The 27,554-nt window shown below is 33.1% G+C and overlaps 1 protein-coding gene across 1 annotated transcript in view; it reads left to right on the forward strand.

The window, feature by feature from the left end:
* Nucleotides 1-2,483: 2,483 nt before the first annotated feature.
* Nucleotides 2,484-27,554, forward strand: part of HAO1 (hydroxyacid oxidase 1) — a 64,800-nt gene continuing 39,729 nt past the window's right edge. The window contains exons 1-2 of the mRNA XM_051975944.1: nucleotides 2,484-2,620; nucleotides 23,390-23,541. Of these exons, the coding sequence (XP_051831904.1) occupies nucleotides 2,484-2,620; nucleotides 23,390-23,541 (289 nt within the window). The remainder of the gene's footprint in view (nucleotides 2,621-23,389; nucleotides 23,542-27,554) is intronic.

Here is a 27,554-nt window from a genome sequence, read left to right on the forward strand (position 1 = left end):
ACTTACTCTCATGTTGACTGTAGTATCCCTTCTTTATGTTTATTCAGTATATACTATGATACTATTCAGTTTCATCCTCCTTCTTTGAAGTTTAAAAAAATAGTGTTTTCCCTAAATTTTCCCATTCTCAAAGCAGGCCTTATTAGTAAGGCTCTCTCTAATTAAATGTAAATATCTGCTTCTGTTCTCCTCTGTATCCCTTCCTATTGAAGTACAGATGTCTCCTTGTATTCTCCAGGCTACCTTTCCTTTTTAAGTCATTCTTCCAATATAGGGACAACTTCCTAACCCTTTGCAATCTTGGATTGATGTTAGCTGCCTCAGAAATCATATTTCATTGTCCACATGGAACTATTCTCCTTGTTTAGATTTATTGTCGTGATTATGATAATGACTACTGGCCTGTATAAAGAAAGTATGGGCTGACTGATCCAGCAACCTGATTCCATACTTAATTCAGATATAAGATATTATATTGATTTAACATTTACAAAGTTTAGTGACAAAGACCTATAAATTGAATGGATGCCTTTCAGTTGGGGAATGGCTAAATAGGTTATGGCATATAAATGTAATGGGCTATTATCATTCTATAAGAAATAGAAAAGCCTGGAAAGACTTGCATGAACTAATGTAAGTGAAGTGAACAGAATCAAGAGAACATTGTACACAGTAACAATAAAATTATGTGATGATCAACTGAGGGACTTGACTCTTTCCAATAATGAGGTGATTCAAGGCAGTTCCAATAGACTTGGGATAGAAAAATGCCATCCCCACCCAAAGAGAAAGCTATGAAGATTGGACATAGATTAAAGCATAGTATTTTCACCTTTGTTGTTGTTGTTTGTTTGTATTTTTTCTCTCCTCTCAGGTTTTTGTTGTTGTTGTTGTTGTTGTTCCCCAAGATGGATGTAGAAATATGCTTAGGAGAACTGCACACATTTAACCTATATAAGATTTCTTGTTGTTTTGGGGATGCAAGGAGGGAAGGGAAGAGAGAAAAATCTGGAACACAAAGCTTTGTGAAGATGGATGTTGAAAACTATCTTTTATGTATTTGGGAAAATAAAATATCATTAAAAATCTTACAAAGTTCTTTACATATATGATCTTTTATTTGAACCTCATAACAGCAGCATTAGTATATTTTATATGTATTTTTATCTCCATTTAAAAAAATAAAGAAATTTAGGTGCAAAAAGAGCAGCTAGGTGGCACAGTAATAGAGTCCTGAGCCTGGAGTCAGGAACATCTCAGTTCAAATCTGGCCTCAGATACTAAATATATGCTAATTCCTAAACCCTTTTTTGCCTTAGTTTCCTCCTCTGTAAAATGATCAGAAGGGAATGCAAAACACTCTTGTATCTTTGCAAAGAAAACATCGAAAAGTCTGACAAAGAATGAGACATAACTGAAAACAGCTAAACAACAGCAACAAAAAAGATGTAGAGGTTCAATAAATTGTCCTTATTCACAAAATAAATGATGGGGTTAGGATTTGATTCAATTTTTTATGACTCCAAAGCTCCAAATCTATAAACTAAACAAAATGAAAGTACTCTTCTATATCATCCATTCTAGTTCAACAAATTAAGAAATTGGGCTTCCAATATGGTATGATCTTTAATCCTTTAATGTGCTTCTTTCCATAACTAATAGGGAAAACCTGAATGAAATCCAGCTTCAGACATTTAGTAGCTGTGGTACCAGTCACTTCTACTTCAGGTTTCTTAACTGTAAAATCAAGGTCATTGTGGGGATTAAATGAATACCATTTTCAAAACCTTTTGCACAGTGCCTGGAAAATAGTCGCATTCAATAAAGACCATTTTTTCCCTACCTTCACCTTTCTTTCATCAGAAAACTGAGAAAATAAATAAAAGAAAAATGAGGCCAGCATAATTAAAAGGCTAGCTTAGGTTACACTGATAATAATGTATTAGAAATGAGATCTAAGCTTTAGAGTCAGTTCTTTCTTTAACTTTATCACACTGACTTCTGTAATTGTACTTTTCTTTTCGTTCTTTTACAACACATGGATATTTTACCTGGACTCCATAGCAATAATATCCAAAGAAATGACTTCAATGGCAGACATATCATCTGAAGTGTCAGGTAGATAGTGGCAGCCAAGATATATATACACACACATCTATCTATCTATCTATCTATCTATCTATCTATCTATCTATCTATCTATCTATGTGTGTGTGTGTTTTGGCTGACTACAAGGAACAAGTCCCCAGCTTTTTATGATAGATTCATGCAAAATGTATATCATTTGGGCATAGATATTCTTTTGGAGACTGGGATATCAAAGTCTAGGTGGCCTATTGGTCATTTGTTTGTGCACTTTTTGTGAACAACATATTCCTGAAGTGAACTTTGGAAATGTATCATATTAATGATTTACAAATAAAGGGATCATCAGTGTATAAAAAGCAAAGCAGAAAGGCTGTGAACTACCAAGAACCTGCAAAATGTTTCCCAGGCCAGTTTGTATTGATGATTTTGAAAAATATGCAAAATCAGTTCTTCAAAAGTCCATTTATGATTATTATCGATCTGGCGCTAATGATCAAGAAACTTTAGCTGATAATATTGCTGCATTTTCAAGGTAAGGCAATTCAAAAATATATATACTTTTGTTATGAGTCTGATAGTTTCTAAATATACTTTGTAATTATGTGCATGTATGTTGATACATGTCTGTGTGTTTTTTGTCAGGAGATTTAGGTGTATATAAAATTTGCGTGAAGTGGACCTTAAAAATACTACTTCAATGAATCTATTATCTTGTTGATATGGGTGCCCTCTGGAGAAATCTGTCCTAAAACCCATCTATGTTGCCCATTCTATAGGCCTCTTGTTAAATGTTTTAAAATATTGGGTTTATAAATAAATTCATACTATATATTTTTAAGTCTACAGAATTAAGGGATTTAAACTACTATAAATCCTGAGTCTTCCTGTGTTGCTTAATGTGCCTGTTGCCTATCCAGGTGGTAGTATTTGCCTCACATGGAAGAGTCAAAACTTTATATTTGACTGTGAACATAGCAACAAATTCAGATAAGCAGTTTTTTTTTTCATTTTCTTTCACTTGTGATAGTGCTTTTCTCCTTTACCCATGCTTTTTGAGAAGCCTCTGGAGATCACATCCTCATTTTGCTTTCTGCCTAGGCATATTTAACACTTCAGATTTTAATTTATGTAAGTAGGCTCAATTTTTAATCTTTGAGACATTTGAACTTTCCTCCAAAATGTTTCCATTTTATTTCTAAAAAGTGCTGATTCTCTTGATATTTTTTTTTTCTTTTTCAAAGATATTTGGCAGGATGACTTGTATCTTTTCATCATAAAGATAAATATTGAAGAACAGGGAAATGACTCCTTATAATCTGTGCAATTACATGGAATTGATACTTTTCCTCTAGCCATTCAATCACTGTCATTCAGTTTTAGAAATAAGGGAATAGAGAATTAAATGTTCTACACTATGCATGTTACCAACAATGGTATTGTCCTATGTAGGGAAATAGTATGTTCATTGTATCTACAATTGTCACATTGTCATTGTCACAGTATCTCACTATATCCTTGATGATGACAAATTAATGAATAAACAAATAAGTGCTTATTGAGTATTATGTGCAAGGTTGGATGTTCAGTAATTTTCCAGTCATGTCCAACTTTTTGTGACATCATTTGGAGTTTTCTTGGCAAAGATACTAATGTGATTTGCTATTTCCTTCTCATTTTATTGATGAGAGACTGAGGCAAGAAAAGTTAAATGACCTGCCCAGCTAGAAGAGTATCAGAGACCAGATTTGACTTCCCCAAGAGCAGTCTTTTTAAAAAATTCAATATTATTTTATTTTTCCAATTACATATAAAAACAGTTTTCAACATTAATTTTTGTAAAATTTTGAGTTCCAATGTTTTTTTTTTTCTCCTTTCCTCCTTTTAAACTTCCCCTGTCCCCAAGGCATCAATCAATCTGATGTAGGTTATACATGTACAATCATTTAAAACATGTTTCTATATTATTTATGTTGCAAAAATAAAATTGGAACAAAAGGGAAAAACCACAAGAAATAAAAGCAAGCAAACAAACAAACAACAACAACAACAAAAAAAAGCGAGAGTAGTGTGCTTCAATTTGCATTCAGTCTCTGTAGCTCTCTCTTTGGATACAGATGGCATTTTCTATCTCAAATCTATTGGAATTTTCCTGAATCACCATATTGCTAAGAAGAGCCAAGCTTTTCATAGTTGATCATCACATTTTTATTTACTTTAAATTTTCAATAGTATTTTATTTTCCAAATACATGTAAAGATAGTTTTCAGCATTCATTTTTGTTAGACTTTGTGTTCCAGATTTTCTCCCTTCCTCCCTTACCTTCCCTCTCCACAAGACATCAAGCAATCCGATATAGATTAAATATATGCAATTTTTTTGTTTATTTATTTATTTTCAATACACATTGTATTATGAATATATTGGGAGAGAAAAAGCAGAATAAAAGGGAAAAGCCATGGGAGAGATAAAAAAAAGAGAAAAAAGAAGTGAACATAGCTTGTGTTGATTTACATTCAATTTTCATAGTTCTTTTTCTGGATACTGATGACAATTTTTATCCAAAGTCTATTGGGATTGCTTTGGATCACTGAATCACCAAGAAGAACCAAGTCTTTCATAAATGATCATTACATATTTTGCTGTCATCATGTAAAATGTATTCCTGGTTCTGCACTCAGCATCATCAGTTGATATAAATTTTTCCAGGCCTTTCTAAAATCAACTTAACATTTTTTAACAGAACAATAATATTCCATTACTTTCATATACCACAACTTGTTCAGCCATTCCCCGATTGATGGGCATCTACTCATTTTCCAATTCTTTGCTACTACAAAAATTGCTGCTACAAACATTTTTGCACATGTGGGTCCTTTCCCCTCCTTTATAATTTCTTTGGGATACAGACCCAGTAATTCTACTGCTGGCTCCAAGTATGTACAATTTTATAGACTTTTAAATCTAGTTCCAGATTTCTCTCCAGAATGGTTAGATCATTTCACACCACCACCAACAATGTATTAGTGTCCCAGTTTTCCCACATCCCCTCCAACATTTATCTTTATCTTTTCCTGTCATTTTAGCCTATCTGAAAGTTATGAGATGGTATCTCAGAGTTGTTTTAATTTGTATTTCTCTAATCAATAGTGATTTAGAGCATTTTTTTCACATGAATATAGATGGTTTTAATTTCATCATCCGAAAATTATCTGCTCATATCCTTTGACCATTTAACAATTGGGGAATGACCTGTATTCTTATAAATTTGACACAGTTCTTTATTTTAGAATGAAATCTTGAAATGAAAAAAAGATGTCTCATATCAGAAAAACTGGGTATAAAAGATTTTTCCCAGTTTTGTATTGCCCCTTTAATCATGTTTGTGTTGGTTTTGTTTGTGCAAACACTTTTTAATATAATGTAATCAAAATTGTCCTTTTTGTCATTCATAATATTCTCTAACTCTTCTTTGCTCAGAAATTCTGCCCTTCTCCAAAGATCTGCTAGGTAGATTATCTCTTGGTCTCCTAATTTGCTTATGATATCACCCTATAAGGTCAAATCATGTACCCATTTTAATTTTATTTTGGCATGAGATATGAGATGTAGGTCTATGCCAAGTTTATGACATATTATTTTGCAGTTTTCCCATAAAAACTAAGCTAAAGTTGTTAATTATTTGCAGTATATTTTTTGGATGATTTTCTGGAATTCTTTATATCATCATAACATCTGTGAAGAAAGATAGCTTTGTTTCCCCATTGCCTATTTGAATTTCTTTAATTTCTTTTCCTTTTTTTTTATTGCTAAAGTTAACATTGCTAGCACAATGTTGAATATTAATGGTGATAATGGGCATCCTTGTTTCATCCTTGTTTTCCCGATATTATCAGGAATGCGTCCAGCTTCTCTCCATTACAAATAATGCTTGCTGTAGATTTTAGATAGATTGTACTTATTACTCTAAGGAAAACTTTTATCTCTATGCTTTTTAGTATTTTTAATAGGAATGGGTGCTATATTTTGTCAAATATTTTTCTGCATCTATTGAGATTATCATATGATTGCTGTTGCTTTTGTTCTTAATATGATTGATTGTGATATTAGTTTTCCTGATATTGAACCAGACCTATATTCCTGGTATAAATCCCACTTGGGTCTGGTGTATTATCTTGTTGATAAATTGCTATAGTCTCTTTACTAATATTTTTATTTAAAAAGTTTGCATCAATATTCATTAGAGATTTGGGCTGTGATTTTTTTTCCTCTATTTTGACTTTTCCTGCTTTAGGTATCAGTATCACATTTGTATTAGAGATGGAAATTGGCAGTATTCCTTTTATACCTATTTAAAAAAAATAATTTACATAGTATTGGAATTGTTCTTTAAATGTTTAGTAGAATTCACTTTTGAATCTATCTGGCCCTGGAGATTTTTTCTTAAAGAATTCAAGACTTGTTCAATTTCTTTTTCCAAAATGGGACTATTAAGTAGTTTATTTCTTCTGTTATTCTGAGCAATTTGTAGTTGTGTAAATATTTCAGTTAGGTTGTCAGACATGATGCCATACAGTTGGGCAAAATAGATCCTAATTATTGCTTTAGTTTATTTTTCATTGGTGATAAGTTCACCCTTTTCATTTTTGGTGCTGATGATTTTTTCCCTTTCTTTTTTCTAATCAAAGGTTTATCTATTTTGATGTTATTTTTTCATAAAACCAACTCTTAGTTTTATTAATTAGTTCAATAGTTTTCTTAGTTTCAATTTCATTAATTTCTCCTTTGAGTTTCAGAATTTCTAATTTGTTGTTTAGTGGGGCTTTTTATTTATTTTTTCTTTTTTTAGCTTTTTTAGTTGCATGCCCAATTCATTGATCTCCTCTTTCTCTATTTTATTTATGTAGCTATTTAGAGATATAATTTTTTTTCCCCTTACAACTGTTTTAACTGCATCTTATAGGTTTTGGTATGTTGTATCATTATTGTCATTCTCTTGGATGTAGTTATGGATTGTTTTTGTGATTTGTTGTTTGACCCACTCATTCTTTAGAATTAAATTATTTAATTTCCAATTGGCCCTTTCTCTGGCCAATTTAAATTTTTCTGGCCCTTTATTGAATATACTTTTTATTGTGTTGTGGTTTGAAAAGGAAACATTTACATTTCTGCTTTTCTACATTTGATTGTGAGGTTTTTAGACCCTGATACATGGTTAATTTTTGTGTAAGTGACATGTGCTGCCAAAAAATTGTATTTGTCTGTCTCTATCAAATTTCTCCAGAGGTCTATCATATCTAGCTTTTCTTTGATCCTATTAACCTTTCTAGTTTATTTCTTGTTTATTTTGCGGTTTGATTTTTCTGATTCTGAGAGAGTAAGGTTGAAGTTTCACACTAATATAATTTTGCTTCTTCCTGTAACTAGCTTAATATCTTCTCTTGGAATTTGTATACTCTACTACTTGTTACATATATATTTAATAGCATTGTTTATGGTGCCCTTTATCAAGATGTACTTTCCTTCCTTATTTCTTTTAATTAGATCTATTTTTAGTTTTTCTTTATCTTAGATCAGAATTGCTACCTCTGCTTTTTATACTTTAGCTGAAGCATAGTAAATTCTGTTCTAGTCTTTTACCTTTACTCTGTATATGTCTCTCTGTGTCAAATGTGTTTCTTATTAACAACATATTGTAGGATTGTGTTGTTTAATCCACTCTGCTATTTGCTTCCATTTTATGGGAGAGTTTGTAATGTCCGAGTTAGCTTTCTGGAGGGCCTTTGGATCAGCCTTAGTTTCAGCAGAATAATCACCATGAGAATAGTCAGGGATAAAGTCTAAAGTCTATTCTTTTCTTCACAGTCTGTCTCCTTTGCCTGGGGGCTACAGGCTAGCTTTCTGGAGGCCCTCCGGAATGGGTCTTGGTTTCAGTACAGGAGGCAGCAGAGTTTCCAGGACTGTTTCTATTTTGAAGTCTATCTCCCCTCCCAGATTTCTTAGCTCTTATATATGCTATTAAAATTACATTATTGTAGGTGTCAATCTTGTAGAATAGGTGTCAACTTGTAGAACTATACTAAGTACTAGAGAATCATTATCTTAATTCTACTAGTTGTTTTAAGATTAAATCAATTAAATCAATGTTACTGAACTAGAGAACTCACATGTTAAACTAGATAATCATTGTCTTATCAATTCCACTGAGTTAATACCTTGCTGTAGGATTAAAACAATCATACAGAGTTCCTGTCCTTCAGAAGAATTCATCCCATTCACAATCACAGTTATGGTTACTTGCTCTGTATTTTCCTCTATCCTATTTTCTCCCCCTTTTTTGCTTTTTTTCTCTCCATGCTTTCTTTAGTAGTATTTTGGATTTTTTTTTTTGATCCACTCTACCCACTACCTCATCTTTTTATACCCCTCCTTCTCTTACCATTTTTTCTAGTGCTTCTGCCCTCCCTCCTATACAGCCCCTCCATTTTCTTCCCTTTGCCTTGTCCTACTTTTTACAGGGTTAGATAAATTTTTATACCCAACTGAATGACTTATTCCATCTTTGAGCCAAAACTGATGAGATCAAGCTTCAGTCAATGCTCAGCCCACTCCTTTCTTTCATTCCATTGCAATAAGTCTTTTCTGCCTCTTTATGTGATCTAATTGTTCCCATTAAAATTCCCCTTTCTTCTTCTTCCAGTATAGTCCTCTTTCCACCCCTTAATGACTTTTTCTTTGATATCATCACGAGTCCATTTGCAATCACACCCTGTGTCCATGTGCTGCCCCACCCTCCTTCATTTGACCCAGTACCAGATACATTTCTCAAATGTTATGGATATAATTTTACCATCTAGGGATATAAACAATTTAACTTTAAATGATTTGTTTTTCACCTGTTTATCTTTCTATGGCTTTTAGTTCTGTGATCGAAGATTAAATGTTTTGTTTAGTTCTATTTTTTTTAATAGAAATAAAAGTCTTTTACTTTATTGAAGATCCATTACCTCCCCTGAAAGATGATGCTCACTGGATAGTCAATTCTTGGTTTTGATTACAGATCCTTTGTCTTTTGGATTATGGTATTCTAGGCTCTTTTTTTGTAGAAGCCACCAAATCCTGGGTAATCCCAACTATTGCTCCTTGATATTTGAATTGTTTTTGTCTGGCAGTTTGGAGTATATTTTCTTTGAAATTGTAGTTCTGGAGTTTTGCAATATCAGGGTATTTTCCCTTGATTATTTCTTTAAAAATGCTATCCATTCTCTTTTTCGGTCATGGCCTTCAGGGAGGCCAATAATTTTTAAAATTGACTCTCCTGGGTCCATTTTTCAGGTTGGCTGTTTTTCCAATGAATTATTTTACATTTTCTTCATTTTTTTTTCATTTTTTTTAAAGTTTCATTGATTCTTGGTATCTCATAGAATCATTAATTTCCACTTCCTCCATTTTAGTTTTTAAGTGTGATTTTCTTCAGTTAGCTTTTGTGTCTCTTTTCTATTTGGTTAATTCTACTTTTGAAGATATTATTTTCTTCAGTGGATTTTTTTTTTTTTTTTTTGCATCTGGCCATATATATATATATATATTTTAAGGATTGCCTTCCTTTTGCAAGCTGTTGACCCTCTTGCTTATCTCTCATTTTTTTCCTATTTTTTCTTCTACCTCTCTTATTTGCCTTTTAAGGTCTTTTATGACCACTTTTGAGAAGCATCTTTGGGTCTGAGAGCAATTCATATTACTCTTTGAGATTTCCTCTGTGGACATTTTGTCCTCATCTGAGTAGGTGTTTTGCTCTTCCCTAGTAACTTTCTATGATCAAGGTTCTTTTCTGTTCTTGTCCATTTTCTTTCCTTTTCTTCTGATATTTTCCTCTTTTTTTTTATGCTTTTAAGGTTGAGCTCTGCTCTTGGAGTAAAGGGGTAGCTGTCTCAAACTTCCTGTGTAGCTTTGAGCTTTGGCTTTGAGGATAGGGTTTCCTTGCATTTGCAGGGGTTTGCTGTATCTGCTCTTTCCAGGAAACAGACTGGTTTCCCAGAATTTGTCTTGTGAGCTGGGACTGAGGACAATTCTAATGTTTTGCTCTGCTTCTGAGCCAGGACTGAGGGTCTCAGTTGCTAATGTATTATGATTAAAAGCCTTTCATTGGCTTTCCCAGACTCTGTCTGAGCTGTGCTGAAAGCTCCTTTCACCTCATTAAGAATGACCTTGTTTGAAGTTTTTCTAATCTATCTTGAGATGGAGAGTGATTTCATTCTGTCACTCTGTCCAGAGGCTTGGTTTCATGTAGTTTCTGAGTGAAATTTGGAGCTTGAGCTGCTTCCTGGCTATTTGCCAACATCTTGGCTCTCTCCCTGAAGTCAAGTTAATCATTTCTTGTCCAGTGGGTTCTTAATTTTTCAAAGCTAATAAGGTCTTCCTCTTGTTAAGGGGAAAGAGATATGGTTAATCTAAAACCTGAGACTTTTCCTTTTCCCATTCCCCCAGGTAATACTTCCTCAAGTATGTACAGATAAGATAAACACCCTATCATCTGGAATTTTTATATGCGATTCTTTTAAACATATTTTTCATATTTGTCATGTTCTGTAAGAAAAATCAAATCAAAAGGGAAATAACCATGAGAAAGAAAAAACAAACATAGAAACGAACAAAAATGATAATGATGACCATACTATATTTTGATCCACATTCAGTCTTTATAGTTCTCTCTCTGGATGGGGATGGCATTTTCCATACCGAATCTATTAGAATTGCCTTGAATCATCACATTGTTGAGAAGAGCCAAGTCCATCAAACTTGATTATTGTATAATTTTGTTGTTACTATGTATAATGCTCTCTTGGTTCTGCTTCACTCAGCATCAGTTCATTTAAGTCTTTCTAGGCTTTTATGAAATGAACCTGCTTATCATTTCTTATAGAACAATAATAGTCCATTACATTTATATATCATAACTTATTCATCCATTCACCAATTAGTAAGCTTTCCCAGTTTTCAATTCCTTGCCACCATGAAAAGGAGCTGCTACAAACTCAAGTGAGTCCTTTCCCCTATTTTCTTTGAGATACAGACCCAGTAGTGCTACTGTGGATCAAAGGACATGCAGTTTTATAAACCTCTAGGGAGAGTTCAAAATTGTTCTCCAGAATGGTTGGACCAGTTCACAACTCCAACAACAGTGCATTAGTATTCCAGTTTTCCCTTATCTCCTCTAACATTTGTTTTTATCTTTTCAGGTCATTCTAGCCAACTTGATAGGTGTGAGATGATATTTTAGAGTTGTTTTAATTTGCATTTCTCTAATAAATAGTGATTTAGAGCATTTTCCATATGACTATAGATTTTTTCATCTGAAAATTGTCTATATCTTTGAACATTTGCTAATTGGGGAATTATTTTTTATTCTTATAAATTTGACTCAATTTGAAGAATAATCTTCCTAACTTCAAGCTTGGTACTCCAACTACTCACTATGCCATCTAGCTCCCCCTATGTGCCAAATCCTTGGAAAGTAAAAGACAAAACAATATTATTAAAAAATAGGAACTTTCTTGTTGGCTTATTCTAAAAACCTGGGACAGAAGTTTCTGTTTGTAAAATAATAAGAATTTTGTTCTTATCCTCAGCATCCTTTTCTTAGGGGAATGTTTTGGTGAACTTCAAAAATATCATCATCATTATCATAATTTACTATTTAAGTTTTTATTATTTATAAGGTAAATTTACATTTTCATTTTTATTTCATTAAAATTGCATTTCATTCATCAAAATTAATTTCATTACAAATGGACATTTATTATTTGTAAGGTAAAATTATCTAAACTATTTATATAGAGAGAGTGTTTCTTTAGAAATTGAATCAGGACCATTATCATTGTAATATTCACTTAGTTGCTCTCCTACTAATTTCCACTCATCTGGATCTAATTCTTTTTCTTTAGAGAACTAAGGAGATGTGTATTGGAATGTTTCTAAAAGTAGAAAGATCTGCTCCCAAGTTATAATCAAATCTTTTTTTTTTTTAATGAGTTTAAGCTTTTGACACATTTTCCTTGAGGTGGAAAAGAAGGCTGTTTTCTAAACATTTGTCCCATTTCAGCTGAAACACTACTTTAGCCCTTAGCAAAGTTTCCTTCTTGTCTATTTTTTGTACTTACCCTAATTTCTGAGTTCCAATGAACTCAGGATTGGAGACTTTTCCACTGAAATCAGCATGTGTCAATCTGGACTGCTGATTGTAAATCCTTAGTCCCTGTTTGGGTGCCAAAATGTAATGTTCTTGGTTGGTTTTCTGGAGGTCTTGGAGCAGCCTTCATTTCAGTACAGTAATCACCACAAGAATAGCCAGGTGTTAAAGTCCAAATCCTTTATTATCGTCTTCACAATCTAGTTTTTTTTTTTTTTTTGGCCTGGGACCCAGCTAGCTTTCTTGAGAGTCTTTCAGACGAGCCTTGGTCTCAGTGGGGGAAGTGCAAAAGACCAGCCACCATGGTGGTGTGAGATGAAGATCAATGAATCTGGCTCTCAGTCCCTGCTGACTGTTATATACTCTATTATAATTACATTATTATAGGTGTGAATCTTGTGGAACTATATTAAATACTAAGTACATGTACTGAACTAGAGAACTATTAATCACCATGCTAAACTAGATAACCATTGTATTATTAATTCTACTTAGTTAGTACCTTGTAAGAATCCTTGTTTTAAGTACAAGAGTTCTGGCCCATAAGATTTTCTGACTCCTGCAACAGAGCTTTTCCCATTATATTAGTATATTATGTCACTTGATGCTAATTCCATTTGTTCCTTAAGCTCAGTGTAACTTCAAGTAATTCACTTAAGTTCCCTCAATCTCTGCTTTCTCTTCTGTAAAATAGAGAAGTCCCTTGTACTTCTGGGTCCATGATCCTGTACAACTTCTTGTTCATCTCAGTTATAATCCTAAATGAAAAAACGAAGCTGACTTTTCTATTGCACTAAAAACAAAGCTTTTGAGCATGCAGGCAGGGTACTATGGATTTTCCCCAAGATCCTGCCCCAAGTAAAACTCAGATTCATTTTCTTTGATTTTTTAGGGTTGGTTTTCTTCTAGATAACATGTAGATTTATTGATGACAGCAAGTATTAAAGAGCTGATACCTTTTAACTTTTAGGTAACATTTGCATTGAAAACAATTCCCTAACTTGAATAAGAAATTCTAAAAATGGGACTTTCTGGTATTATGGATTTGAAAAGGATTTGAGAGAAGACAACAAAATTTTTGGAGTCTCTTAGATTTAATTATGGAGTAAGCTAATTATTCTGAATGCACAGTCTTACCAGGAGTTGTAACATGTTGTCTCAAAAGTACCACAGGTTCCTTTAATTACTACAAAAGTGACATAAGGAAATTAATATGATGGGGGATAGGGTAGATAAAGATGTTTAAATTAGTTATATTCAAACCAGTGAAGTAGCTTATTATGCACAGTAGCATTTTCTCCTTTTCTCCCACCCTCTAAACAAGTAACTCTTTTTGAGGCTTCAGAGAATTAGATATTGATGATGGTGGTGGTGACCAGGGAGAAGTGTGAACTCATGATTTTTCAAGTGAAACATTTCAGAATTCTTGTTTTTGGGCCAGTCTACTACAGTGTACTTGGTGGAATTGTTTCACCCCTACTCATCTCTATGAATGCTGGCAATTTAGAATTTTAAAAATTTAGAATGTGTCTCAAGGATTAGATAGAAGTAAACAGTGTTGAAGATCCTGCTTTTGATTGTACTATTCATTCTCCTAATTAAAGAGCCTTTCCTTATGGCTTACAAGTCTTATTAGAATATGAAATGTTTGAGAAGTTTAAAAATTCCAATATCATGTACCTTTATTTATTAGTCTTATTATCTACCCTTTAAATTCCTTTGGTTGTCTTGGATTACTTTGCAATGTTGCCATGTAATGCTTAAGAGGACCATCAGTTTATATGCCCAGTACTTTCATGGTATTATATACAAAATAAATACTTAATATGTTATTTTTCATTAATTCATATAATTTAAATGAATTTTTAGATGAATTTTTGTTTATTAAGCAAAAAAAATAAAAACAAAACAAATTCTTCATACTGAAGTTTATTCAGATAGAGATTTTTCTTTCTCCTTTAGCTTTAAGCGATATTGGTGATCAGAGAAAATAGTCCATAGTATGTCTGACATCTAAGACTTTTTTTAGGTCCTTATAAACCTTATAAAATATCTGATGACCCTTGTTTTTCTTAACATATATTTAAAAATAACTGACCATGAAGCATTAAGAATGAATTTTCTATCAGCATTAGATCTATTTAAAGTGATGTTTCTATAAAATCAACGTGCAATTTCTTCATTTTAAATTTCAAATTAAAATCAGAAAAAAATTTTAGGTAACCAAAAGCAAGAATCTCCACCATGAACACTGCAAAAGCATTCAAAAAGAAGGGAATGTCTCTTAGTGGTACAGAGGGGCCTCCAACTGTCATAACTTCGGCTTATACATTCAGAAAGAAACATTTAGGTCACCCTCATGGCTCTCCAGCCACAGGTCATTCCCTCTTATTGATTGGGACACCCTCCTAGTCTTGTTTTAGTCCAGACACCAAAACCAATATGGATAAGGATGTTTGTTTTTTATCTGCAAACTCATAGGAACGTAGTCTTAAAGTCAGAGACCCACAGAGGGCAAATATCAGGTTTTAGCATTTACATCACATTCCCTTCTTTGTGCTACACTTAGGACTAATGGTAATTTATTGCTATGGCACATTAATGCAGACAAAGTGCTCTTTTCAATCATCACTCTCCTGAGTCTTTTGTGGCTTTCTCAGAACTGAAGTGTCATTGATGGAAGGTAACTCTAGAGGGTAGATATTTAAGAATATAGCCTATGGTTATAAAGAATTATGAAACTCTTTCCTACCACATTACCTAGTGTCGTTTGCAGTGGATATGGTTTTCTCATTCCTCTAAATAACAGGTGAGTAGGAGAAAAAACTCTCTTAAGTTATTACTCAAAAGGTGATTTGAACTTATGTTATGATATTTTCAGGATTTTTCTCACTTAGATACCATAGAAATATGTGACTAGATGATCCCCAAAGTTGAGCCCCTTGCTGAGCCCTTTGCTTTCTAACTTTATGCCAGCAAAGAAAGTGACCTGTCTTCTATTTAAAAACACATTCAAATGGAAAGATGTTTTCATAATCTCCATCTTTGTATTCTTTCCAAAGTTAAGGTATAGCTAGGTTCTATATGGGTGGTGCCAATGCATTTAAGAAAGCTCAAAAAACTCTTCTAGAACAATAGGGCACTGTTAAATATCTTACTGATACAATATAAGTGTTCTTTACTCAGGTTTAAAAAATTTTAATTTCATACACCTTTACTTTTATGTCATTGCCTATGATTTAAATTCCTTTATTGTCATTGATTACTTTGTAATGTTGCCATATTATTTTTGAAACATTGTTCTCTAAAATAGAGCTTCTAAATTTTTTTTTCCACTTGTGATACTTTTTTGCCCAAGAAATCATTATGTAATACTGTGTATATGGGTTTATAAAATATATATTCAAATCAAACATTTTCTGATAACAAATCATAATTTTGTAATTCCCACATATAGATATGAGATCCCATATCAGGTTGTGAACTACAGTTTAAGAAACTGGGACTTAAAAGACTTAAAAGCTGGACATTGATCCTAATTTTGGCTTGGTTAGTTTAGTAATGTTGAACAAGTTATTTAACTGGGACTTAGTTTCCTGATCTGAAAATGTTTGATTTAAATACTTTCTAATGTTCCATCCCTCTCAATTTATTTCATGAAACTAGACAAAGTAATCCAAAATGGAATCAGAAAATTCATTAAAAGTAGTTTCATCTGCCATTTTCCATCTGATTACCACCTGAAGACATCAGAACAAAGTGTGTGTTGTGATGCTTGACTGGAAATCCTGATTCTATACTACATGGAGAAACTATGGAAAGAATACATACATCTCAGGATATGAGGAAAATGAATGGGTGATAGGAGTACCAGAAGGCTAATGCCAGGAATGATATAGTGCATGGCTCTCTATATGAAAAATTCCCCCAAATCAGCCATTACCACAAGGGACAAGAGAATAAGTCTTGTCACTCAGCTGAATGTTCAGTTAAGAGACATACAAGAAGGACTCTGGCTAAGTAGGATCAGATCAGAAATAACAGACAAGAAAGTCATAGGAACATAGATTTAAAGGGGAAGGAACATTCAAGGTTATTCTGTCCAACTTTTGTCCCTTTTTTTTTTTTTTAGCTGAGGAAATTAAGCAATGAGAAGTCAAGTGACTTACTAGAATCACAGAACTAATAAGTGTTTGAGAGTGATTTGAACCTAGGTCGTTCTGACTGAATGTATCCAGTGGTCAAAGACATAAGGTGCATGAGGCATAGAGATATATGCAAATATTTTATGGATTATATGCTTATATACACATAGATTGTATATAGTTTAATAACTGAGAACTATACCAAAACTATTGGAACAATGGGTATCTATCGCCCACACACAGTGGGCGGAAGAAAAACAGAGAGAGAGAGAGAGAGAGAGAGAGAGAGAGAGAGAGAGAGAGAGAGAGTAAGAGTATTACAAGACAAAAAATTATGTTTCAGTCCTCTGAGTGTCTTTAAGCACTGGAAAATAGTATGTAAAATAGAACTAGTATTAATTATGCTTCCCTCTTTTACTCAAAGAAAGGGAGCCTTAATTATTTTAGACAGTATTGGACTGCATCTCTAACTATGAAACAATTCATCCTTTGCTTCATTTATGAGATTAAATAAATCCCACAAGTGACTCAAGAAGAAGCATTTAACATGTCCTATATAGTTATCTTTTGCATGTCTGAATATCTACAGTTACCATTTTTGGCTCAACACTCAAAATATTGTGAAGACTCTTAGCAGTCATTAAAGTATATATACATGTCTGTATAGTCTTTAAAAATTGAGAGGTTAAACAACTTGTCCAAATTCATATGGACAACATGTGACAGAGAAGGGAATTGAGATCATACCAGACTTTACTTTCTAGACCATTGATCTTAGCACCCTTTAAAAGACTATGTTTGCAGAGTAAGTAGATGATCTGAATTGATAGAGGGAATTTTCTTACTGGGAACTTTTTACACTATTAAAATTCGAGAGACTGTACAAAAAATGAAAGAAACTTTTTTCCTATCCTGTGACATTTATTTTTCTTATTCTGTGTTTTAATTCATTTATCTGAACCATTTGGTCCATTCATTGATGGAATCATGTTCCATCATGTTCAGGAAGGGAAATGAAGTGTTTGTGAAGAGTAGGTGCTCACATGTTTATTAGTGGAACAGTCCCACCCAGTGGCCAAGGGCTTCATTAAATCCAATGTAAAAAGACATTACTGTATCTAAGAATTGTGGAATGTTAGGACTGGCAAGGGACTAGAGAATGTTGAGCTCAGTCACCTCATTTTATAGATGAGAAAAGTAGGGATCAGAGAAATGAAGTAGTAATTTGTATGAGATCATTCAGCTATTTTGGGCAGAGCTGCAAAAAGAACTCAAATTTACTGACCTCGGGTCCAGTACACTTTCCACTAACCTATACTATCCTTGAAATGGAGTTACATTTCTCTCCCCCACCCCCTTCCAAAAATTTAATCTTCAACATGCACATTCAGGTATCTTCACACACAAAACACATATACAGCACCTTTTCTCCAGATTCATATAAAGGCTTTCTTTATTTCATAGTACCATATGGAAATAGTAAGTACATTTGAGAGCTTGGTATGTCTCATCTTCTATGATGCTTTTTCTTCATTATTCTCATGATAAAGTCACAGATGATTTGCCTTAAAATCATCTTAAAATATATATTTCTCTCTGACTCTCTAAAATAGATACCAAATAATTTTGTTGTGGAGACCACTCAAGGGGAAAAACTCTCATAGAACATTCAAGGTGACAAAAAATTGAAATTACAATACTCTAAAAATTTGCAAAAGAAAAATAGAATAAAATTATAGGTGAGGAAGAAATAGATTATAATAGGATCTTTATCCTGAATTTAAGATCATGTTAGCATCAATTCTCTTCCTATTCTTTCTCCATTTCATTCTACCTTCCCCTTCTATCCTCCCTGAAGAAGGGACCACATTCCCCTGAAAGGCAATAGACTGTTGTCTATTAGAAGAAGAGTGGTTCATTTTTAAGAGGCTAGAAGCCAAAGGAGATGATTTCAAAGTGCTTCCTATGAAGAGCAACTTCATAAAATTTGAAGCTGTCAAAAATGGACTATATTGTTTCAAAGGGGTGAGTTTCTCATCTTTGATGAACAAATGGAGACTTGATGAGCCCGATTAGGGGAGATTAATGAGCCTGAATTAGATTAGCTGTGAGGTTCAACTCAAACATTCTATGATTCTATCGATAACTGTATTAGGATGAAATGCATTTGGGATTTTTCTGAATGCTGTCCTTTATAAAAAGCTGTCAAGATTAAAAAAAATTGTTGAAATTAAGTATCCTGACCTTTTGTAGTGTGGTATAGTTGAAAGAGCACTGAATTCAGGGTCAGAAGACATGGACTTTAGTTTTTAAGCTCAGTTATTTACTGATTGTGGGACTTTGGACAAGTTAAAAAATTGTAAATCTGTTTGTTGTAAAATGGGAATATCAATACTGTAATGATTATGTTTCAAGATTGTTTTGAGGATAAAATCAATCAACGAACAGCGAATAAACATTTGTTAAGCACCTATTATATGTCAGGTATTGTAGATGGAAGTTATTTGACCTGAGTTCAAATTCTATTTTACTTTTTCTGTGTTATCCTGGACAAGTCAGTTGGCATCAGCTTCCTTATCTATAAAATGGATATACAATTAAGATGGGGTTAATATGAAGATCACATGAAAGATCATATGGAAAGTTCTTTACAAAATTTTTTTTTTTTTGCTTTACAAATCTTAAAGCACTTTGGAAATGCTCATTTATTATCAATAGCAGCTTAGTTCCTTATAACACTTGACAGATTCCAAAGTGCTTTCCTCAAAACAACTTCACTAGGTATGTCATGAGTATTTTATTGATAGCACTTCATAAATGAAGAATGGAAGCAGTTCATAGTCATGTAGCTTATGAATTTTGGATATGCAAAGTGAAAGAGATGGAGTTGAGAATTATACCTCAATCATAAAAGTAGGAGACTGGAAAGATGGATAGAAACATGTCAGTCTGGAATGATGGATAGAAATGAATACATTTGGAAGAGGGAAGGAGGGTTTGGGACAAAGATGTTAAACTCCTACTAAGTGTAAGGCACCAAAAAAGCACCCCAGCATAGTAATTAGAGAGCAAGTCTTAAGGGTCAGTAAACCTAGATTCTTAAGTTCTCTGTTTCTGACACATACTAGATATGTGAGCAAGAAGTCATTCAGACAACTCTGAATTCTCTAAGTTTTAACAGCTGAATTGTTACTACTTTGGTGGAGGAAGATTAAAAGGGAGGCCTCCATATTGATGAAATTGTGGATCTGGAGTCTTCTTGAACTTTTCCCTCCTAATTAAAAAAAACACAAGATATATGCTGAAAAATGGTATAAATACAAATGTTCTGATTACTATTGTTATTGCAGAAATGTGAAAAGGGAATAAACCTGTGTTCCAGGCATTGTGCTAAATGCTTTTACAAATATTATCTCATTTTAACTTCACAAAAATCTTGCAAGGTAGGTGCACTTATTATCCCCATTTTACAGTTAAGGAAATTGAGACAGAGTGACATGTTCAGGATCCACAGCTAGTATCTGAGACTGGATTTAGAATCAGTTCCTCCCAGTTCTGGGCCCAGTGCTCTCTCTACATACTTCATCTTCAGCTGATTCTTTATGCTTAAATTTTGAGTCGTGAAGATGAACTTGTAGATAAAAATATATAAGAACCTTATTCTCTAATTGAATTCCAAATCTCAAATGATGGACACAGATATAAGTTTGAAGTCTTCTTACAAAACCTTTTTTTTTTTCTCCATCTTCCCCTGCCATGGAAAGCCACAGAAAAGACAATATTTGGCTTGTTTTGTCCTTTCTCTCTCTCTCTCTCTCTTTAATATAGCATTTTATTTTTTTTCCAAATAAATGAAAATATAATTTTCAACATTCACCTTTGCAAAATCTTGTATTCCAGATTTTTTTCCCTCTCTCCCCCTTCCCCAAGACAGCAAGCAATCTGCTATAGGTTAACATGTGCAATTCTTCTATTTTTTTGTTTTCTTAAAAAGGATTCACTTTGGTTACTTATGATAAAAAAATAAGAAGCATAGGACAACCTCCCCCCCTCCACAATATACAGGACCCTATTCAGATGTTTCAAGTGTCACATAATGTAATTCAAGATTGCTTCCATCCTCAGTTTACACAGTTTTTATATTTAGCAGTAATGTACTAGCAGATTCATAAGTCTGGATTGTTTCTTGGTGCATGTGGCTTCCTGCTGTGTTAATCTGTTTAGGAGTAAAAAGGATGTGTTCCATAGGTTTGCTATTGTCCCCATCAAATTTCTGTCACCATTTTATTGTCTCCATCTGGTGTTGACTCTTTGGTGTTTGTAGTTCCTTAAACAGTCTCATGTGTACCTTATTGTCTCTGACTTTTCTTCTCACAGTCTGTGTTCTTTCTTCAGTCCAGAAAATTCCAATTTTTTTTTTTTTTTTTTTGGTGTGCACACTCTAATAATCATCTCTGGATGAAGATGGAAAGATTTAACAAATGATTTCCTTGCATATCCTTGCATACTAGTGTCCATACATACATATTTAAATACACACACATATATTTATACATCTATATATTCATACTTATATGAACATGTTTATCAAATCTCTTTTTGTCTTTTCCCCCCTATTTTATTTAGTTTTTGCTCCTGATCTTAATCCTTCCTTAAAAAAAACAAAAACTGGATTTTTTATTGTGTTTTGTTTTTATATTGGTTATATTCCCCTCCATATTTATTGTTCTTTCCCTTCTAGAGCACTATCCTAATTAACAAAGAGACTATTAAAGGGAAAAAAAAAACTAAGAGAAAAAATGAGACAAAGAGTAAGAAGAGGGGAAAATTGGTAAAAAAAAAAAAAAGATCAATCAGTTGAACAACCTGAAAATGTATATATTTTCCCATACAAATTTTAAAGGAAAAAAGCATATTCAAAAAGAATCAAGAACAGCTAATATATAACGCAAAGACCTCATTCAAATTAATGTGATAAACCAAAGGTCCATTGGAAAAAATGATGAAAATATGTGGGAAATAGCATGGAAGCAATAATGACTTGCACACAGGTGAGGAATAATACAAAAAGTAGCTTTGAGAATCTATAACCAAAGCAGATTGGAGGAGCCAAGAAGGCAGAGTTCAGCCAGGAAATGCTTGAGTTTTCCCAGTTTTCCTCAATAACTACATGAAACCAACTCTCTGAACAGAATCTGATAGAATGAAACCACTCTCCAACTCAAGATAAATTAGAAGGACTTCAAGAAAGGTCAGTGTCACTGAAGTGAAAAGGATTTTCATCCCAGCTCAGACGGGGTCAGGAGAAAGTGAGTGAGAGGACGTTAATCACAGCAGAGCTGCCACGAGACCCTCAGTCTTGGCTCAGTGGTAGAGTAGACTAGTGGAGCAGCACATTCCCAGTCCATTCCCAGCACAAAAAGCAAATTGCCAGTCCAAGAAACCAGGATGTTGCCTGGAGAGACCAGGTAGGGTTACCTCCTGCTGTAAGCAGGCCACTAAATAAAAGGATCCCCTGTACTTAAAGCCAAGGCTCAAAAATGATACAAGAAGCTGGGACAGTACTCCCTCTACCCCAGGAGCAAGCTTAACCTTAAAAGTTACAAAATAGGAAAAAAGAATAGAAGAAAATGAGCACAAAACTGAAAAGAATCTTAACTATAGAAAGCTACTATGGTGACAGGGAAGACCAAAACACCAACTCAGAAGAGAACAAAATGTTTACATAGGAAATCTCAAAGGATGATATGAAGTGGTCTCATGCTCAAATAGACTTCTTGAAAGCACTCAGAAAGGATTTTAAAAAGCAAATGAGAGAGGTAGGAGAGTGTATATCCAAATCAATCCACATTGATTGGTATTGGGAGGAGGAAGGTATTGGAAGAAATTTGATGTTCTACTTTCTAGCCCTCTGAGCAGAAGGGAAAGGGTCCTTATAGGTGATGATATCTTATCAAGGCTTGAATTAATAGCATGGAATGAACTTAATCTGGGAGAGTGTCTTGTTTTGTGAAGCTGAAACTAGTCAAAGGAGCATATGCAAAGTGAAGATATATATATATATATATATATATATATATATATATGTATATATATATATATATATATATATATATATATATATATATATATATATATATACACACATACTTATATATACATATTAGGCTCATGCAAAGTCTTTTTCATTCTTCACTATGTACTGCAGACCATCAATTCAGAGTGGTTTGAAGAAATTAATCAAGTTAATCAAGAAGAATTATATTAAGCCCTTGCTATAAATGAGGCATTATGCTGAGTGTTAGGGATACAAAGGGAAAATTATATCCTTATTCTTAAGATGCTTACATTTTAAAAGGAAAGACAACATGAAAACCAAATTGTACATCCAAGATACATAGATATAGATAGATATTGATATTTGAATATTTATCTTGTATCTATCTATCTATCTATCTACCTATCTATCTTCTATATGTGGAAATTAGTCCCTGAGGGAAGAAACACTATTAGGAAAGATAAAAATCTAAAAAAAAAATAGGATTTGATCTGAGTTTTGAAGGAGTACAAAAAGACTGAGGATCAGAGTAAGGAAGGAGAGCATTCCAGTTATATATGGACTGGGCCAGTGTAACTGGATCTTAAAATTTATGGAGGAAAATAAAGTATAAGAAGATTAGAAAGGTAGGAAAAGACTCAGTTATGAAGACTTTAAATATTAATTCTAAGATTTTAGATTTGATCCTGGAGGCAGAGGAATTATTGGAGTTATTAATTCATTGCCAGATTTCCTATCCTTACAAACATCACTAGTAGCTTTCTTTTCTGCATCCTTAAGTGCAGCAGTATATTAATCATAATGATAATAATGATAATAATAATAATATCATCCTTATTATTAACTTTAAAGTCACCTAAAATCCTCTTCCCCCCATAAATCTACTCTTGTTTTGTGTTTTATTTCTTTCAGATTGAAACTTTATCCCCGGATGCTTCGGAATGTTGCTGAAGTAGACCTGACCACCTCTGTTTTGGGACAAAGGATTAGCATGCCCATATGTGTTGCATCCACAGCCATGCAACGCATGGCTCATGTGGATGGGGAGATTGCTACTGTGAGAGGTAAATAGGACTTCTTGTGGGGGAAAAGGAGACAGATGTCATGATTTTAATTAAGGGATTCATGAATGTTTGCTCTAGTTTCTGCTCATGATTCCTCTTTATGTGCAGATAGCTTTTACTCACATCAGAATTGTTTACTTATGCAGTATGGGTAAGAAATTCAATCCATGTTATAAAGCATTTTTTATTAAGGACTGAAATAATAATTTCTCTGGTTGTGCTTCCTACAATTACACAAGTTCCTACAACTATATTTATGGTGCAAGGCTGGAAGACATTCACTCAACAGTAAAGTTTTACAGACTTCTTTAGAAACAAATGTTAACTATTAACAACTGCAGACCTATGAGGAATCTGAAGAGAAGGGACCAGTGTTGATGCACAAGGAACTCTCTCATCTAGCCTAGATATTTTTAAAAAGTAATAAAAAAATGGCATGTGGAAGGAAACACATGACTGTTGATGTATAATAAGATCAATATAAAAATATGACATAGTCCTCTAAAAATAATACCAGGAATCCAACAGCTAAGAACAAGAAAAAATTTCATATACAATAGTATTTTTATTCATATAGTGCTTTAAGCATTATAGTGCTTTCATATAATGCTTTAAGTTTTCCAAAGTGCTTTACAAATGTCTCATTTTATCCTTACAACAACCATATGAGTTATGCTATTATTATAGTACCCATTTCAAATGAGGAATCTGGATAGACAGAGGTTAAATGACTTGCCTAGGGTCTCACAGCTAGTCAGTTTCTAAAGAGAATTTTAACTCAAATCTTCCTGACTCCAAGGCCAACATTGCATCCACTACTCCACAGTGTATTTTTGGTTTATGGGATTTTTGTTTTCTTATTTTTTTTTTTAGCTCCATTAAAAAAAGGAAAGGTATTGAGTTGATGATACAAGCAGAACTGCTCAATACTATTTTGTTTATTTTTGCTTTTCCAATTACTCAAATGATTTCCTGAAAGATGATGTCTAGGCTCTTTTTTTTTTTTCCATCATGGTTTTTAAAAAGCCCAAGCCTCTCCTAGATCTATTTTTCAGGTCAATTGTTTTTCCATTGAGGTATTTCACATATCTTCTATTTTTTCTTTCTTTTCTTTCTTTCTTTCTTTCTTTTTTTTTTTTTTTTTTGCTTTTGTTTGACTGATTCTTGAAGTCTTATTGAGTCATTCACTTCCATTTGTTCAATTCTAATTTTTAGTGTATTATTTTCTTCAGTTACCTTTTTTATCTCCTTTTGCATTTGGCCAAAAGAAATGAGGCAGAAAACGACCTATTTTACTTTAAAAATGTGTGTGTATGTATGTATGTATGTATGTATATACAAATAGTATATGTGTATGTCTGTGTAGGGCCCAATCAATGACCAAGTAGAACTTGGTCTGGGACTTACTGATGACGCTGATTGAGTCAGAGTGAATGTTATAAAACTAGTTTACCAGGGGGATATAGGCATATTTTACTTAATGTTAATAAGGTATTCAGCAAAGTTTCTTTTACTATTCTTATGGGAAAGATGACATTTTTACACTGTAGCAACAATAATATTGTAGAAACAAATAGTTTTAAAAGTTGGAAAAATTATGTCCAATAAATGGCCATTTGTGATTCCAAAATACATTAATATACATTACAGATAAGACAGATTTAGAGTACAGAATGAGACCACACACATTTTTATAGTATAATATATAGTATATACATTATTATATGTGTAATGTACACTATATCTATATAAATACTGTATGCATACATATATGAAGTATATATCTCTGTATATGTATTTCTGTACCCTAAATGTGTCATCTTATAATGTATATTAAATTTCATTTATATGTGTATGTGTATATATATTTGTGTTTTATATATATATATATATATATACATACATACATATACATAGCTATTGAAGGAATTTGTTTGGTTAAGTTAAAACTATTTGTGACAAGAACTTTTTTCTTTCTTTTTTCCTAATGGAGAAGAAGATGAGAGAGAGAAAAAATAGATTTCTGTCCATTTTAAAAATAAAAAGATATGGAAAGCTGCTATGGATGTAAAATGTTGCATACACTTTTGTAGGGTTGCTAATAAAAGATAATTTAATTTTAAACTTTGTAGAGAGGCATATCTTCTAGGAATAATGAAATGATAATTCCTCTATACTCTAAAATATTACATTTGGATTATTGTGTTCAATTCAGAGCTGATAAGTTTGAGAATATCCAGGGTAGGACAACTGGAATAATGTAGAGGCATCCCGCCTGAATTTTTGATTTCCTTCACAGGCTAATTGTACAATATTTCAGAGTCCGATTCTTTTTGTACAACAAAATAATGGCTTGGACATGTATACTTATTTTGTATTTAATTTATACTTTAACATATTTAACATGTATTGGTCATCCTGCTATCTATGGGGAGGGAGTGGGGGGAAGGAGGGGAAAAATTGGAACAAAAGGTTTGGCAATTGTCAATTCTGTAAAATTACCCATGCGTATAACTTGTAAATAAAAAGCTATTAAAAAAATAATGTAGAGGCATGAATCAATGTGATTTCAGAATTAGTTGAAGAAACTGAGTGTGGTTAGCCTGAAGAAGAGAAGGCTGGGGCAGGAAGATAGTAGTGGTGGTGCCTTGATGCATTTACTTCAATTTTTTGAATATATGCGATGTACAGGATGAATTAGAAACATTTTGTTTGACCACTGAGGTCATAATTAGAAATAGTAGAAATTTCAGAGTTAAATTTAATGTTAGGAAAATCTTGACAGGACACACATAAACTAGAACATTTGCCTAGAGAGTTGGTCACTTCTTTTGTTCTTTCTGGAATCCTATAATCAGACCCAGATTAATCACAGTGGTTGATTGAGTTCCTTCACATATAGGTTGTATTAGAAGACTATTGAGGTTTCTGCTTATTTTGAAATTAGGATTTTGTGAACTTGCATTTTGTACTTTTGACATATACTGATGTCAAAGAGCAGGAAATAAAGGCCAAAGGAGCAGGAACCAGACTCTAATTTAAAATGCCTTAATTCTGAGAATCAAAACGGGTGGGGACTTTCCTTCCCATTCTTTCTAGGGTAGGTTGATTTGCCGACATCATCAAAATTCATGCCAACGGAGCTCAGAGATAACAACAACAACAAAAATAATAACAACTAACATTTATATGCTATTTTGTGGCTTACAAAGCACTTTATATATATTTTCTCATTAGGTACTCATAATTACCCTTTGAGGCACGTTAAAATATAAGTGCTACTTCATTCCCATTTTATAGATTGGGATACTGAAACTCAGAAAAATTAAATGAAATTAAATAATTTCTCCAATGTTCTTTCCTTCTCCTTTAACAGATTTCCCCCTCTAATTTATCCCCATATTTCACTTCCCTATCTACTGGCTCTTTCTCTATTGCCTACAAATATGCCTATGGTTCCCCCAACTTGAAAAATCTCTTTCTTGATCCCTCCATGCCTGCTATCATTATATATTTTTTCTGCCCATTGTGGGCAAAATTCTTTGAAAAGAACATCAATAATAGAATCTATCAAGGATCCTCTCAGTCTCTCTTTAACCCCTTAAAATCCCTATTCTGTTCTCATTATTTCACCAAAACTCCAAATATGCTAATGATCTCTTAGTTGCTAAGCTCAATGACTTTTCCTTCATTTTCATTCTCCTTGACTTCTCTGCAATCTTTGACACTCTTCATCACTCTTTCTTCTTTTACACTTTCTTTACCACTTTACCACTTCACCTTTCTCTCATAGGTCTCTTCCTAAAAGTTCCTTCTCATTCTCCTTTGATGGATGGTTATCTAGATCATGCTCTCCAACCTGTATCCCATAGAGTTGTGTCCTGGACCCTTTTCTCTTCTCCCTCTATATGACTTCATTAAATTATCTCATCAATTCCCATGAATTTAATGTACAACTATGCTGATGATCTCAAATATGACCCCTAGTCTTGCATATCCATTTGTCTTTTAAA

This window comes from Antechinus flavipes, chromosome 2 (genome assembly GCF_016432865.1).
Source record: "Antechinus flavipes isolate AdamAnt ecotype Samford, QLD, Australia chromosome 2, AdamAnt_v2, whole genome shotgun sequence".
NCBI lineage: Eukaryota > Metazoa > Chordata > Mammalia > Dasyuromorphia > Dasyuridae > Antechinus > Antechinus flavipes.